The 17,178-nt window shown below is 45.3% G+C and overlaps 1 protein-coding gene across 1 annotated transcript in view; it reads left to right on the forward strand.

Annotated features, from left to right (window-relative positions):
* CFAP77 (cilia and flagella associated protein 77) overlaps positions 1 to 10,695 on the forward strand; it is a 186,183-nt gene extending 175,488 nt beyond the window's left edge. The window contains exon 6 of the mRNA XM_007527879.2: positions 9,821 to 10,695. Coding sequence (XP_007527941.1) covers positions 9,821 to 9,943 — 123 coding nt within the window. The 3' untranslated portion in view covers positions 9,944 to 10,695. The remainder of the gene's footprint in view (positions 1 to 9,820) is intronic.
* The last annotated feature ends 6,483 nt before the right edge of the window (positions 10,696 to 17,178 follow it).

A 17,178-nucleotide genomic window follows, 5' to 3' on the forward strand; every position in this document is an offset into this window, starting at 1 on the left:
GATCCCAGTCCAAGCCCCCGGCTCAAACCCCTGGCTCCCCACCTGCAGGGGAGTCACTTCACAGGCAGTGAAGCAGGTCTGCAGGTGTCTGTCTTTCTCTTCTCCTCTCTGTCTTCCCCTCCTCTCTCCATTTCTCTCTGTCCTATCCAACAACAACGACATAAATAACAACAACAATAATAACTACAATAGTAAAACAAGGGCAACAAAAGAGAAAATAGTCGGCGGTAGCGCAGTGGGTTAAGTGCAGGTGGCGCGAAGTGCAAGGACCAGCATAAGGATCCTGGTCTGAGCCCCTGGCTCCCCACCTGCAGGGGAGTCACTTCACAAATGGTGATGCAGGTCTGCAGGTATCTGTCTTTCTCTCCCCCTCTCTGTCTTCCCCTCCTCTCTCCATTTCTCTCTGTCCTATCCAACAATGATGACATGAAAAACAATTACTAAAACAATAAAACAACAAGGGTAACAAAAGGGAATAAATAAATAAATAAATAAATAAGAAAATAGTGGTCTGGGAGGTGGTGCAGTGGATAAAGTATCGGACTCTCAATCATGAGGTCCTGAGTTTAATCCCCGACAGCGCATGTACCAGAGTGATGTCTGGTTCTTTCTCTCTCTCCTCCTATCTTTCACATTAATAAATAAATAAAATATTTAAAAGAAATTTTTAAAAAGAGAAAATAAATAAATATAATAAAAATATTAATAAAATATAAAAAAGAGACTTTTCATGATAATGGAAATGATCTATCTACTTACCCTGTCCCAGACAGAGCCACTGGCCACTTAAGGGTTATCAAGCATTTAGGATGTGGTTAGTGCAACAAAGGAATAAGCTTATTTTCTTATATTTTTGTATTATGAATTATTGATATACTTAATCTGGGACTTAAATAGCCACATCTGGGCAATGGCTCCCATATTAGACAGTGCCTCTCTGGACGGATGGGCATACAGCTGTTCCCAGAATATGTTATCGTGTTACAGTGGAGATTCCTGTACAAATTCCCTTAGGAAATTTATTCCTTTGCTTACATTTTCCTTCAGATCCACGGCCTCATGCATGTGCACTTTCACCACTTCAGGCCACTTTTTCATTCAGAGACAGGGAGAAATACCACACTACCAGCGCTTTGTCCTGTGCCATAACACATGCTATTACAGTGCCATAATATGTAGTGCCAGGCCTTGAACCTGAGCCAGGTGCCCAGTAAGGCTTGTGCCCTACCCAGTCAGCTCACTTTCTAGACCCTTAACTGGACATTTTTTCAAAGTTCATTCAGTAGATTCAGATCAACAGATGAGTTCAGAGAGTGAGTACATGTCCAGCCCTTCTAACCAATGCCCCAATCTCCTCAAAGTGACTGCACCGATTGACACTTTCAACACTCAAATATGGAAGTTCCCATTTCTGATCCCAGACTTGTTACCATCACTACCAATCAGATGGTAATTTTCTTTCTTTCAAGTGCTATTCTGGGGAGCCAGGTGGTGGTGCACCTGGTTAAGCACACGAATTACAGTGCACAAGGACCCACGTTCAACCCCCCTGGTCCCCACCTGCAGGGGGAAAGCTCCATGAGTGGTGAAGTAGGGCTGCAGGTGTGTCTCTGTCTCTTTTCCTCTCTGTCTCCCCCTCTCTACTCAATTCCTCTTTGTCTCAATCCATTAATAAATACATAATTTTTAAATAAAGTATTCAAGCAAGATTTTAAAAAATGCTATTCAGGTGGGGGGCAGGTGGTAGCACAGTGGGTTAAGCGCACATGGTGTAAAGTACAAGGACCAGCATAAGGGTCCTGGTTCGAGCCCCCGGCTCCCCACCTGCAGGGGGGTTGCTTCACAAGTGGTGAAGCAGGTCTGTCTTTCTCTCCCCTCTCTATCTTCCCCTCCTCTCTCGATTTCTCTCTGTCCTGTCCAACAACAATGACAGCAATTACAACAATAACAGTAACAACAACAACAGTAAACAACAAGGGCAACAGAAGGGGAAAAAATAGCCTCCAGGAGCAGTGGATTCATAGTGTAGGCACTGAGCCCCAGTGATAACCCTGGAGGCAAAAAAAAATAAAAGCTAATCTGATTATAAATTAGGGAGAGCATTTTCTCCTGTATTTATTGACCTTCAGATTCTCCCTTTGTGAATCATTCTTCTTCTCTCCTGTTCCTTTTCATATTGTTGTGGAACCCCAATACTGCTCTGGAACCCCAACTCTGCTTTCTTATCACCATCTCTCTCTGCCTCATTAGCTGAGTCTCTCTATTATTTCCAAAGGACACCTTCTCTGACCCCCAAATATAAGTTTGTTTCTCTGTACTATAACTTTTACAGAATCTGGTTCTTCTCTGAATGCTTAGCATAACTCTAATTAAATTATTAGTTATGTGACTGTATTTTTGTGACTGCTTTTCTGCTTCCAGGAAAGGAGGGGCTTTCTAAATTCACGCTGTATCCTGGTGCCTAGCACAATCTGGCATATAGTGGCTGTTCAATAAATATTCGTGGAGTGAAGTAATGAATAAATAGATGAAAGCACAAGGGCCACAGCTCATTCCCTAGCCCAGATCATGTGAATGATTTCTCTATAACAGCAACTGTTCCATGAATATAGGGATTTTTCTGGTGAAACTAGATCAGACTTTTCAAGTAAGCACAAGGAGTAGAAACTCAATAAACACTGGATGCTCTGACTCATGCAGATTACTTGGACACAAAATAAATCAGAAACAGTCACAAACATAACTAAGAAACGTGCCTGGAAATTTAAAAGAAAATTTTGCAAAGCACTTAAAGATGTAACAAGAAACATAGGCAGAAATTTGATAAGAATTAAGAGAAATGAACTGAACAAAAACAAATATACTCAAAATTTATGGGATGAGGAAGAAGGAGATTGAGAAGGAAACACAATTGTTAATGTCATTTTAAATGTTAATATTGGAGTGAGTAAAGAAAGGCTAAAAAATATTAACAGTGGTCTAGGAGGTGGCACAGTGATAAAGCTTTGGACTCTCAAGCAGGAGGTTCTCAGTCCGATCCCCAGCAGCACCTGTGCCAGAGTGATGTCTGGTTCTTTCTCTCTCCTTCTGTCTTTCTCATTAATAAATAAATAAAATAGGGAGTCGGGCAGTAGCGCAGCGGGTTAAGCGCACGTGGCGCAAAGCACAAGGACCGGCATGAGGATCCCGGTTTGAGCCCCCGGCTCCCCACCTGCAGGGGAGTCACTTCACAGGTGGTGAAGCAGGTCTGCAGGTATCTATCTTTCTCTCTCCCTCTCTGTCTTCCCCTCCTCTCTCCATTTCTCTCTGTCCTATCCAACAACAACGACATCAATAACAACAACAATAGTAACTACAACAATAAAAAATAACATGGGCAACAAAAGGGGAAATAAAAAAAAACTTAAAAAATAAATAAATAAAATCTTTTTTAAAAAAAGAATTAACTAAACAAACAACCCCTAGATTTTAGTAAAGGAGACAACAAAGGAGGAGGTAATGAAGTCAAGAGGAGAATGGATGAAATGCCAGAGGTGTACGCAAGGGTATCAATTAAAGGGAAAGCTGGCTCATTGTAAGTGGGTCAGAAAGGCAGAGATGCTTTTTCAAAACTGGGAAATGGAATCCAAGGGGCAAAAGGAGAGGACCTGCAGGATCACTTAAATCCTGGGAGAATAACTTCTACCTATGAATCTTTCCCATTTGTACTGTGAAATAGTTTCATCCAATGAGTTCCAAGTTCTTCCCCTCTCAACCTGGTTGTGTGGGAATTGTCCATTCTAGTCTGACTACAGAAGCAAAGAGTAGTCTCTGAGGAGGAAATGACAATTTCTAGGAGCAGTGCTGTATATAGACCTCTTCCAAGCTCTGAGGTTGGCTCCTGCTCCACTCATAGGCTTTCCTTTCCTCTGACGCCCATTCTTCCAACCCCAGAGCTTTGGCAGGTTCCTACCATCTAGATCATTTCCCTAGCTAGGTCCCTCATTCTAGAAAGATCATTCTGCTGGGGGTATGGATTGACCTGCCAACGCCTATGTCCAGCGGAGAAACAGTTATAGAAGTCAGAACTCTCACCTTCTGCACATCATAAAGAATTTTGGTTCATACTCCCAGAGGGATTAAACAATATGGAAGTTTTCAATGGAAGGGATGGGACACAGAACTCTGGTGGTGGGAACTGTGTGGAATCATACCCCTATTACAGTTATACCCTTTATAATCTTGTACATCAATATTAAATCACTAATAAAAATAAAACAGGGGCTGGGTGGTGGCGTACCTGGTTGAGTGCACATGTTACAATGTGCAAGGACCTGGGTTTGAGCCCACAGCCCCCACCTGCAGGGGGAAAGCTTCACTAGCGGTGAAGCAGTGCTGCAGGTGTTTCTCTGTCTCTCTCCCTCTCTATTACCCCCTTTCCTCTCAATTTCTGGCTGTCTCTATCTAATGAAAAATTAAGGTAATAAAAAATTCATTAATTGTGGTCCAAGAGGTGGCACAATGGATAAAGTGTTGAACTCTCAAGCATGAGGTCCTAAGTTCAATTCCCGACAGCACATGTACCAGAGTGATGTTTGGTTCTTTCTCTCTCTTCCTATCCCTCTCATTAATAAATAAATAAAATATTTTTAAAATTAATTAATTAAAACATGAAAAAAGAAAGGTCATTCTGTGTGCCTCAGTCCCCTTCTGCTGTTAATTGGATTTGTCCAGTTCTTAATCTATTAAACCTTTTTGTTTGTTTGTTTTTCTGTTTTTGTTTTTTAATTTCCTTATTGGAGGATTAATGGTTTACAGTCCACAGTGAAATACAGTAGTTTGTACATGTGTAGCCTTTCCACATAACAATACAACCCTCACTAGGTCCTCCTCTTCCATCATTTTTTTAAAAAATTATTATTTATTTTCCCTTTTTTTGCCCTTGTTTTCTATTGTTGTAGTAATTATTGTGGTTGATGATGATGATGTTGTTGTTGGATAGGACAGAGAGAAATAGAGAGAGATGGGGAAGACAGACAGTGGGAGAGAAAGATAGACACCTACAGACCTGCTTCACTGCTTATGAAGCAACTCCCCTGCAGGTGGGGAGCCGGGGGCTTGAACCAAGATCTTTACGCCGGTCCTTTACGCCACGTGCACTTAACCCGCTGCGCTACCACCTGACCCCCATTCTGCCATCATTTTTTCCCCTCCAGAATTATAGCTGGGGTTCCGTGATGGCACTATAATACACTGCCCCTGGCAGCCATTCCCCCCCCCCCATTTTATTGGAAATAGGACAAAGAAATTGAGAGGGAGGGGAGACAGAGAGGGAGGGAAACAGGAACACCTGCACACCTGCTTTGCCACTAGTGAAGTCCTCTCCCCTGCACGTGGGGGACTGGGGGCTCGAACCCAGATCCTTGCAGTGGGTCCTTGCTCTAGTACTTTGTGTGCTTAACCGGGTGTGCTACTGCCTGGGCCCTAAATCTTTTTTTAAAAAAAAGCTTTTACTTATGATAAGAAAGAGGAAGAGAAGACCAGAGTAGAACATCAGGAATGAGAGAGAACCAGAGCATCACTCTAGTACATAGGCTGCCATGGATCAAACCCAAGACCTCATGCTTGTGAGTCCAACACTTTATCCATTGTGCCATCTGCTAAGCTGCCAGTCCTCAGTCATTAAATTAGCATTAAACAAGTGTGTCTGTAGAATATGTTTGGACACTGCCTCCCATGCCATCTTGCAGAATCTATTACAGGTGGGCAAATGCCTCAATCTGTCTTACCCAGTAGTGTCTCTCCAGGAGTATGCTGGGGTGGAGGCATCTGTTCCTTGTGTGGGCGACACTACTTAGATGTCCCCTTCCAGTCAGGACCAGTGCCCTCACCAACCAGGTAGAGCCGCCCCCACTCATCTGCTCCCAGCACCGCAGGTGACCCTGGCACTTGCCTCTTATTTACCTGCACTGACCTCAGAGCAGCTCAGCTCCATTCAGCAAAGCTGTCTCCTGCCAAAGCCGTTACAGTTTCTTAGCTCCAGGCAGAGACAGACCACAGATAGCTTAATTTAGAAGCATCTCTGAAGGAATTCCTTGTTCCATAGCCCTTCAGCCTTTGACTCCAGGGGTCCACAGGGTCGTGACCACATGTAGCTGGAGGCCTGACTTCATTAGGATCCTCTTCTCTGGTGGCACTTCTGTTTTAGGAGGGGAGATCACGCGCGTGGGGTAGGAGCCAGTGCTTCCCAGCAGCCACTCTTACTCAACTCATTTCACAAGCGTCTGTTAAGTCAGCAAGGAGCAGAATCCCACAGCTCTGGGTTCTGTCTATATGAGCTGGGACCAGTGACAACCTTTCTTAACTCCTTTTACCCATCTGTAAAGTAGAGACATCTGGACATTCTGAGGCTTTTGTAAAGTAAAGGTATCACCTGGCAAATAGCAAGTCTGTCTTTATAGCTCTGCCATGAGCATGAGCAGTGTGGTTGGCAAGCCCAGCAGTGGCCTTGAAGATGAATCTTGCAGAGCGGTGCCCTACTTTTTGACATTCTGAGAGCTCCCCTCTCCGTGGGCTTCAGTAGTCTGTTTGGAGATTGGAGGGACTTCAAGGTTATAAGGATAGGTGCAATTTGCTTTTTGCTCCCCAACCCCCTTAGCCATTTCCAGGGCTGATTTTTTTTTTTCATATAAGGTGAGACAAAGAGAAAGAGAAAGAAAGGGAAAGAAACCACAGCATAAAGTTTGCTTCAGTGCAGTGGGGCCAGGCTAGAAGCTGGGTGGTGCACATGACAAACCAGTGTACTATCCAGGTGAACCATTTTTTAAATGTTTATTTACTTATCCCCTTTTGTTGCCCTTGTTGTTTTATTGTTGTAGTTATTATTGTCGTTGTTGTTGGATAGGACAGAGAGAAATGGAGAGAGGAGGGGAAGACAGAGAGGGGGAGAGAAAGATAGACACCTGCAGACCTGCTTCACCGCCTGTGAAGTGACTCCCCTGCAGGTGGGGAGTCAGGGGCTCGAACTGGGATCCTTATGCCGGTCCTTGCGCTTTCTGCCACGTGCGCTTAACCCGCTGCGCTAATGCCTGTTTCCCCAAGTGAACCATTTTTTAAAATATTTATTTATTTATTTATTATTGGATAGAGGGAGCAAAATTGAGAGGGAATGGGGAGATAGAGAGGGAGAGAGACAGAGAGACACCTGCGGCCCTGCTTCACCACTCATGAAGGTTTCCCCTACAGGTGGGGACTAGGGGCTTGAACCTGGGTCCTTGTGCACTGTAATGTGTGCTCTTAACCAGGTACACCATCACCTGGCCCTCCGTTTTTTAAAGGAATTTCTAACTTTATTTATTCTGATAGGACAGAGAGAAATTGGCGGGTGGGGGGAGACAGAGAAAGATAAAACGTGTAAACCTGCATCTCCTCTCATGAAGCATCTCCCTTGCAGGTGGGGAGTGGGGACTTGAACCCTGGCCCTTGCACTTGGTAATGTGTGCTCAACCAGCTGCAGCACTACACTCCGCCTCCCCATAAGCGAGCTATTTTACTGATCCATCATTTTCTCTCTGAAGACTCACATGGGACATGATCTGTCCAGGGAACAACTTGAGGGTTGTATTCATTTCAAACAAATTACCACAGCCTTGGTGAGTTAAGTAATAAAATGTATTCTGTAATAGGTATGGGAACTAGAAATCTAAATTTGGGTATCAGAAGGGCTTTGCATCACCCGGGACTCTAGGGGAGAAGCTTTCCTGCCTTTTCCAGATAGCATTAGTACTCAGAGACTGTGGGGGGGGGCAGGGGGGATGGGGCTGGTAAGAGAATTTTTCTGCTACTGTTTATTTATTTAGTATATATATATATATATATATATATATATATTCCCCTCTCTCTCTCTCTTTCTCTCTCTCTCTCTCTCTCTCTCCCTCTCTCATATATATATATATATACATATATAAGAGAGAGGGAGAGAGAGACCACAGCACTGAACCTTCCCTCAATGCAGTGAAGATGAGGCTCAAACCTGGGTTCTGCACACGACAAAGCACTGCACTATCCAGGTGAGCTATTTCACTGGCCCTCTCTGTTGCCAGTTAATTCTCTGATTCTCTGTGAGGTCCACCCCAGACCAAACCCTGTGTGCTTAGTCTTCTTTGATGGTGATCATGGGCCCTGGGACCTGAGATCAGGCAACTGATGGTATAGGCCTCGCAGATCTTAAGCAGTGGCCCCGACTCTTTCAGGAAGCCTGGAGTTCAGGTTGAGTGTCATGACTTTGCCCTGCAGGGTGAGGTGGGGAGAACTCTCTCACTTGTGCTTTCTGATGAGGACCAGAGTTCAGGGCACTGAGCAGAGACACTTCTGGACATTCCTCCTTGTCATCCTTCTCTTTCCCTCAATATTACATCCTTTCCCTACTTTTCTTTCCCCCTCACCTTTCATCAGTCACATCAGGCTGCCTGCAGCCCATGGGCTAAGCTTATCTCCAGAGTGACCAACTTGGGCCTGATACTTGACAAGAGCCCATGACTATCACAAGACCTGCATCCTGCTTTATCTTGAAGATAGGGCAAAGCCTTGGAACCCAAAGTCCCATAAGCCTAAAAGGAGTCTGCCCTGCTGACCTCAGTCACAACATCTTGTGAATGTGAGCTTTTACTTTCCTGATTGTTTGCAACCTCCCCTGAAGGGCCTCTCCTCCACAAACCCTCCCACTATGGAAGGGTAGAGCTCATGCTATTTGCTGTCATGGTACCCACCTCCTCTCCTCGACTCTTGTCAATTATAATGGAATAGCTTCAGTTTATCATAGATGTCACTCCCTCTCTAAATTAAAAGCTCAGTGAAACCCCTTTTGCTTACAGCTGTATCCTCAGTGCCTGGTGTGCAGTGGTGCTTAATAAATATGTGTTGCATGAATGAATGGTGAACAGATGAATCAATTCATAAATAAACAAATGAGCCTGAGCCCTTTTTATCTGCTGCCTCCCTTAGGTCACCCTGAAGGAGAAATGTCATTTCAGGGTACTTCCCTCCCACTTGGAGGGAATGTAACAGACACAGGAGACACAAAGGATTCTCACCCACCACTGCTTTGGAACAGGAAGGGTGGGCTGAAATGTTGGTTGTACATTTTCACTGGGGTGGATCCCAGTCCTTGGAGCTGTCTCCCTTGGGTGTTTCCTCCAGAAGGGCAAGGGTACCCCACTATAGCACTAATGAGTGTTACCCCCTAAGTCCTTCCTCCTCCCCCCTCCATGACTGCCCCCAGCAGGAGTACTGAATCATCCTCCTGAGAAAGGGCCCTCACGGTGCAAAGACATCCCCCCCTTGACAGTGGCAGTGGGTTTTGATTTTTAAATATTTTATTTGTTTGTTTATTTATTAGATAGAGGCAGAAATCAAGAGGGAAGGAGGAGATAGAGAATGAGAAAGGAAGAGACACCTGCAGCACTGTTTCACTGCTGTGAAGCTTTCCCCCTGCAGGTGGGGACAGGGGACTTGAACCCAGATCCATGTGTATTATAACATGTGTTATCTACTGGGTGTACCACCCTCAGTCCCTGGGTTGGGGGGTGTTAATGGTGGGAAGTCAGGCTGTGAAGGATGATGCTCACTTCTAGGTGCCACCGCTTGGTGGCTCCATCACTGTCGGGTTATATATGCATATCTGCCCCAGCACTGACCTCTCCCCCACACTGCCTCTGTCCTCTGGCTCATCACCCCTCATCACCCCAAGGGGCCCACAGCACCTCCTCCAGCATCCCTTGTGCTATTTTTCTGCAGCCCTGGTGCATTCATGTCTGCTGATGTCTCTTCCCTCTGTCCACAGGTGGCTGCCCACCTGGATACATTCCCCACCGAGGCCGACCGCCAGAGGGCCTTCAAAGCCCAGCGGGAAGAGTGTGCTGTGCGCCAGGGGACACTGCGGATGGGCAACTACACCCACCCCTGAAGCCTTCCTCGGCACAGAACGGAGTTCCCAGAAGGCCTCAGTCTCCCAGCCCCAACTCACATGGAATACTCCCCCGTTTAAAAACTGGGTCCTGCTTCAGCAAAGACCGCAGATTCAAATCTTACCTTCATTATTTTTTTATTAAATATGCCCCCTCCTTTTTTTTTTTTAAGGTTAGCCAATTCTTTCTAACCTTAGTCCCAAGACCCTTGACCTAGATGCTCCTGCTTCTGGCAGATCACTTCTTTCCCTCTTCTCAAGTTCCCACATGATAAGAGAAACCGAAAATACAAGGCAGATTTTAAACTGTAGGCTCAGGGGTCACTCCCACTCCTCAGTGCTGCCTTGGGAATATAAAGAATGACCCATGTATTTCCTGCAGAAAGGGTGACAGTAGCTGCTTCATAGCCCTTGCCTTATATTCCAGACATGAGTAATTGCTTTTGTGGATACCAATGTCTCTCTGAGACCTTTGAGAGCAGGAAGTCTGTGCTTATTATCAGGGAATGCCACCCACCTCCTTGTACTGTGGCCCTGTCAGTCAGGGAGGTCAGGATGAACTTCTTCTCCAAGGCTGACCTGGGAAGGCCCCATCTCAAAGGAGAGCATCTTCCAGGTTAGTGGTGGGCAGAGGGATTGTGCAGCCGAACTCCTGGCCTCGTCTTTGACCTTTATCTTCCTGCATGCTCTTCAGCTTCCCCCCCCCAAACTAGATGCAGAACTACTTTAAATGTTAAATGCTGTTACTTGTCTTCCTCTTGTGTCTTCATTTGAAAACCCACAAAGTGCGGGAACAACTACCCAATGGTTATGATGTGGAGCCTCTTCCAAGGAGATGAGCTTCTCATGACATACTGCCACACCCGTATAGAGTCAGGCAAATTTCCAATCCCATTTGTAGTCTGAGGACTCCCAGTCATTAATTTGTTGTTGTTGTTATTTTTTAATCTTTTTATTTATTTGTTATTGATAGAGACAGAAAAATTGAGAGGGGAGGGGGAAATAGGGAGAGAGACAGAGAGATACCTGTAGCCCTGCATCAGCACTCATGAAGCTTCCCCCTACAGGTGGGGACCAGGGGCTTGAACCCGGCACACTGTAATGTGAGCGATTAACAAGGTGCACCACCACCTGGCCCGTTTTGTTTTTTTTAAGCTCTTGCTTATGTTGATGTTAAGGGTTGAACCTGGGACCTCAGAGTCTTACATATGGAATTTTTCTTTATAACAACAATGCTGTCTCCCTGTCCTCTACCTCCCATAGTCACTTATGTTTTTTTAATTTAATTTAATTTAATTTAATTTAATTTTATTGCCTCTAGAGTTGTTGCTGGGGCTCAGTGCCTGCACTAGGAATCCACTGCTCTTTGTGATCATCTTTTCTGCTTTATTGGATAGGACAGAGAGAAATTGAGAGGAGACGGGAAGACAGAAAGGGGGAGAGAAAGACAGACACCAGCAGACCTGCTTCATTGCTTGTGAAGCGACCCTCCTGCAGGTGGGGAGCCGGGGGCTGGAACCGGGATCTTTGTGCAGGTCCTTGCACTTCATACTATGTACGCTTAACCTGGTGTACCACTGCCCGACGCTTTTAATTTTTTTTAATTTATTTATTTTTGGATAGAGACAGAAAATTGAGAGGGAAGGGGGAGAGAGGGAGAGAGATACTTGCATCAATGTTCATAAAACTCTCTCTATTCCCCACCCCAACAAGTGAGGAGCAGGGGCTTGAACCAGGGTCCTTATGGATGGTACCATGTTTGCTGTACTAGGTATGCCACTGTCTAGCCTCCTAGTCATTGATCTTGACTCCAGAGGTCTCCCCAGAATTCTAGACTAATTTACTCAAATGCCAGAGGACATCACTCAAGATTCTGACATTCATCTCAAACTAACACAGCCAAGATAGAACATTTGACTTTTTCCACCAAACTTGCTTCTCTTTTTACCATTTCTTGTTCACAGGTGAAGTCACCAATCCAGCCACAAAGACCCAATTCCTTCCTTACTGATGCATTCTCCTCTCATAGGGAATCCATCTTTGGCCTCTCCATGTTACTTCCAAAGACGTCCTTCTCACTTCTCTCTAGTCTCCTGCGTGTCTTTGGAGAATGGCCATTGGGGCCAGGTGGTAATGTGGTGGTGCACCTGTTGAGTACACATGTCACAATGCTTAGGGACTCTGGTTTGAGCTCCTAGTCCCCCTCTGCAGGGGGGAAAGCTTTGTAAGTGGTAAAATAGTACTGCAGGTGTCTCTCTGTCTCTCTCCTTCTCTACCACCTCCTTCCCTCTTGATTTCTGGTTGTTCTATCCAATAAATAAATAAATAAATAAATAAATAAATAAATATGATGAGAGAGAGAGAGAATGGCCATCAGTTCCTTAGCTACCCCTACCCCTGTTTCAATCTTGTGGCTTTTTTTTTTTTTTTTTGTTCTTTTCCCCAGAGCACTGTTAGGCTGTGGTTTACAGTGGTGCTGGAGATTGAAAGGCTTTTTGCATAACCATTATACCATCTCCCCAGCCCAGGAATCCTGTGGTTCTGATTTTCACTCTTGGAGAGTCAGGAAAAATGCCATACACTAAACCCTCACTAAGTTGGTTCAACCAGAAACTGATGAACCCTACCCCATCTGAAGGCCCGAAGTTCCCCTCCCACAGCACAAACCAGAGCATCCTCAGTCATGTGGGATAAAGCCACCTGTAAGACTGACCTGCAGGGAGTAGGAGTCTGGTGTGGGTATAGTGGAAGCCTAAAGGTCCTGACCATGAAGCCAACAGTCATTCTATGAGGTCAAGAGCATGAAGCCCAGCACTTCCAAGTCAGTTCCTGGATGACCTCAAAGCCAGTGTCCTAACCTCTCTGTGGCTCTGGTGAGACAGGCTCCAGGCACACCACAGCACATTTCCTCAAGCTAAACTGTGACTAAAGAATGTGCCTAGGGCTGGTGAAATAGTTCACTTGGACAGTGTGCTGCTTTGCCATGTACATGACCCCAATCCCAGTGCTACGGTCTATTTATCTGAAAAGGGGCAGGGGTGGCAAATGGTGGCACACCTGGTTAAAGACACACATCATGCGCAAGGACCCAGGTTCAAGCCCCTGGTCCCCTCCTGTAGGGGGAAAGCTTCACAAGTGAAGTAGGGCTGTATGTTTGTCATTTTCCCCTATCTTCCCCTCCCCTCTCAATTTCTCTCTGTGTCTATATTCAATAATTAAAAAATAAAAATATTTAAAATTTTGAAAATGTCTTCAAAAGGATGTGCCTAACTGGCCGAGCGGTGGCACACCTGGTTAAGTGCACATGTTATGATGTGTAAGGACCTGGGTTCCAGCCTCAGGTCCCCACCTGCAGGGGGAAAGCGGTAAAGCAATGCTGAAGATGTTTCTCTGTCTCTCTCTTCTCTATCTCCCCCTTTCCTCTCGATTTCTGGCTGTCTCTATCCAATAAATAAAGATGATTTTAAAAAAATAAAAAAAGAATGCTCTGGGAGTGGGGCAGTAGAGCAGTGGGTAAGCGCACGTGGCATAAGGATCCCAGTTTGAGCCTCCGGCTCCACCCCTGCAGGGAAGTCGCTTCATAGGAAGTGAAGCAGGTCTGCAGGTGTCTGTCTTTCTCTCCCCCTCTCTGTCTTCCCCTCCTCTCTCCATTTCTCTCTGTCCAGTCTAACAATGACATCAACAACAACAATAATAACAACAACAGTAAAAAATAAGGGCAGCAAAAGGGAAAAATAAATATAAACAATTTTTAAAAGATTAAAAAAGAAGAAGACTGTGCCTAACCCTGGAGGCAAAAAAAGAAAAAAAGAAAGAAAAAGAAAAAAAAGAATGTGCCTAATGTAACTGGCACAGAATTTGGCGCTTTTTTATTTTATTTTTTTTATTTATCCCCCTTTGTTGCCCTTGTTGTTTTATTGTTGTAGTTATTATTGTTGTTGGCATTCTTGGATAGGACATAGAGAAACGGAGAAGAGAAAGATAGACACCTGTAGACCTGCTTCACCGCCTGTGAAGGGACCCCCCCCCCCCATAGGTGGGGAGCCAGCAGCTGGAACCAGGATCCTTAAGCAGGTCCTTGCGCTGCGCGCCACGTGCACTTAACCCGCCCTACTCCCAGAATTTGGCACTTTTAAGCAGTAAATAAGCATGAAATATTGTTTGTATAATTATCAATAAAGTACACAGAATAGGTGTATCCAGAACCCTATGAAAGACTGAAGGTAAATGTTTTTGGATCAGATACATTAAAGAAGGAAAGATAGTTTGAACTGAACCCACTATTTTGCTCTGAAATCCTCCATGGAAATGGAAGGCAGGCAGGCACACCAGGAAACAGAATTTCCTGTAGGGTCCAAAATTAGCCAATGAAGGTAGGGGCATATTCTACTAGGGAGTGAGAGATTCCTATTGGTGAGTGATCCCTCCAAGACAACTCTTCCATGAACCCGGTAGCACAGTGGGTTAAGGGCACGTGGCGCAAAGCGCAAGAACTGGCATGAGGTTGGAGCTCCCCACCTGCAGGGGAGTCCCTTCACAGGCGGTGAAGCAGGTCTGCAGGTGTCTATATTTGTCTCTCCCTCTCTGTCTCCCCCCCCCCATTTCTCTCTGTCCTATCCAACAACTACAACAACAAGAATAACTACAATAGGCGGTAGCGCAGCGTGTTAAACGCACGTGGCGCAAAGAACAAGGACCGGTCTAAGGATCCCGGTTTGAGCCCCCGGCTTCCCACCAGCAGGGGGGTTAGGGTTAGAGGGGTCGCTTCACAGGCGGTGAAGCAGGTCTGCAGGTGTCTTTCTCTCCCCTTCTCTGTCTTCCCCTCCTCTCTCCATTTCTCTCTGTCCTATCCAACAATGACGACAACAATAATAATTACAACAATAAAAAAACAAGGTCAACAAAAGGGAATAAATAAATAAATATTTTTTAAAATTAAAAAAAAGAATAACTACAATAAAACAACAAGGGCAACAAAAGGGAATAAATAAGTAAATAAAATAAAAGTGAAAAAAAGGAAAGTAGGACTTAAAGCAGTGGGGCAGGGGGGCGGGGGGAACCACAGATAAAAAATAAAATAGGAGAAATAGTGAGCACTTGAAAAACACAAGCAAACTCTAAGATATGTCTCATGTGTCTGATCACTTCTTGCCCGGGAAGCGGTTGGGCTATTGCACGTGGAACTTGGTGCCAGACCCCCTGGGGTATTCCCTCCGCCCCACCCCAATTCCCCATCCAGTGCTGAAGACTGCAGCCTCTGGGTCCTGGCCAGTCAGGAAACAGTGATCTGCAATTTCTCAGCTTCTTGTCCTACAGCGCCACCCACTGGTAAATCCAAGTGGGAAACCTTGGACAGTCTCAGCTCTTGTCTTCCTGCCTTTCTTGCCTTCTTGCCTCCTCCCTCCCTTTCCTCCCTTTCTCCCCCTGCTTGGTTCTTCCCTATTCATTAATTATTTGTGTCTGATTCCCATTATGAACCCACCTCCTTGCGTATCCTTTTTCATAGACCTTGTCTTTATCATGCCAACCCTGCCTGGGAGTTGGGGGGGGGGGGGGGAGACGATGACTCACATACCATTGGAGTTCCTCTTTCCAAACTTCACCACTCAGGGTAGAGTCCCCAAAGATTCCAGCCTAAAGGGACTTTAGGGATCACCTGTCGACCTCCCTCCACCACCCTCCACCTATTCACAGATAGAAATGAATGTTGAAGGAGACCCAAATTCATCAATAAGCCAGACTTCCAAGCTGCCCCAGGCCAGTGGACAACCCATTGTGCATTCCATAGTCTGCCCCCCATCCCAGTTGAAAAGATGGGTAGGGTAAGTAAGGAGAGCTTGACTTTCCGTGTCCTGACCACATGCCCATGAACATGATCACCCTGAGCACAGCCATATCTTTTTGTTTTTGTTCATATCCATGTTGATTGTTTTTGGGGAACAATTTCCTGGTTGGTTTTTTTTTCAGCAATACCCCATAGAGATTTAAAACAAGAGGAGCACCTCTACTGTCTTCAAGAACCAAAGGGAGGGTGGAGAGGTAGCATAATGGTTATGCAAAGAGATTCTCATGCTTGAGGCTCAAATTCCCAGGTTCAATCCCCCAGACTAGCATAAACTAGAGCTGAGCAGTGACAAAAAAAATTTTAAAATCAAAGGGTTGGGGGGGGCAGATAGCATAATGGTTATGCAAAAAGACTCTCATGCCTGAGGCTCCAAAGTCCTGGGTTCAATCCCCCGCACAACCATAAACCAGAGCTGAGCAGTGCTTTGGTAATAAAATAAAATAAAATAAAATAAAATAAAATAAAATAAAATAAAATAAAATAATAATAAATAACAAATAAATCAAAGAGAGGTGGTTGGCCCAGAACCCTCACCTACAATGGCTTGACATTCTTGGATGCAGGTGTGTTCACATGGCAGAAGGGAAGCCAGTGCAAGCCTGGGGGTGCAGGAGGATGGGGATGGAGCCTTTGGAAGGCAGACTCATGAAGTAGATAGAGCTGAAAAATAAAACATGTAGTCATAAAAGAGAAGACCAAAGGATTTAGAGATCTTAGCAGCAGCAGGGGCCAGGTGGTGGTGTACCTGGTTGAGTGTACATGTTACAGTGCATAAGGACCTGGGTTCAAGCCCCCAGTCTTCACCTGAAGTCATTCTTCACAAGCGGTGAAGAATGTCTGCAGTTGTCTCTCTGTATCTCTCCCTCTCTATCTCCCCTTCCTTTTGATTTCTGGCTGTCTCTAGCCAACAAATAAGGATAAAAAGGGGGTCAGGCGGTAGCACAGCGGGTTAAGTGCATGTGGTGCGAAGCGCAAGGACCAGCGTGAGGATCCTGGTTCGACCCCCTGGCTCCCCACCTGCAGGGGAGTCGCTTCACAGGTGGTGAGGCAGGTCTGCAGGTGTCTGTCTTTCTCTCCCCCCTCTGTCTTTCCCTCCTCTCTCCATTTCTCTCTGCCCTACCCAACAACAACGACATCAATAACTACAAGAATAATAACTACAACAATGGCAACAAAAGAGAAAATTAATTAAATATAAAAAATAAGGATAATAATAAAAAATATATAGAAACATTAAAGAGAGACAGAGAGATTGGGGGCCAGGGGGTAGCGCATCAGGTTAAGCGCACATGGCTGGAAGTACAAGGACTGGCCTAAGGATCCCTGGGTTGAGCCCACCTGCAGGAGGGTCTCTTCACAAGTGGCAAAGCATGTTTGCAGGTATCTACCT

This window comes from Erinaceus europaeus, chromosome 10 (assembly GCF_950295315.1).
Source record: "Erinaceus europaeus chromosome 10, mEriEur2.1, whole genome shotgun sequence".
Taxonomy (NCBI): Eukaryota; Metazoa; Chordata; class Mammalia; order Eulipotyphla; family Erinaceidae; genus Erinaceus; species Erinaceus europaeus.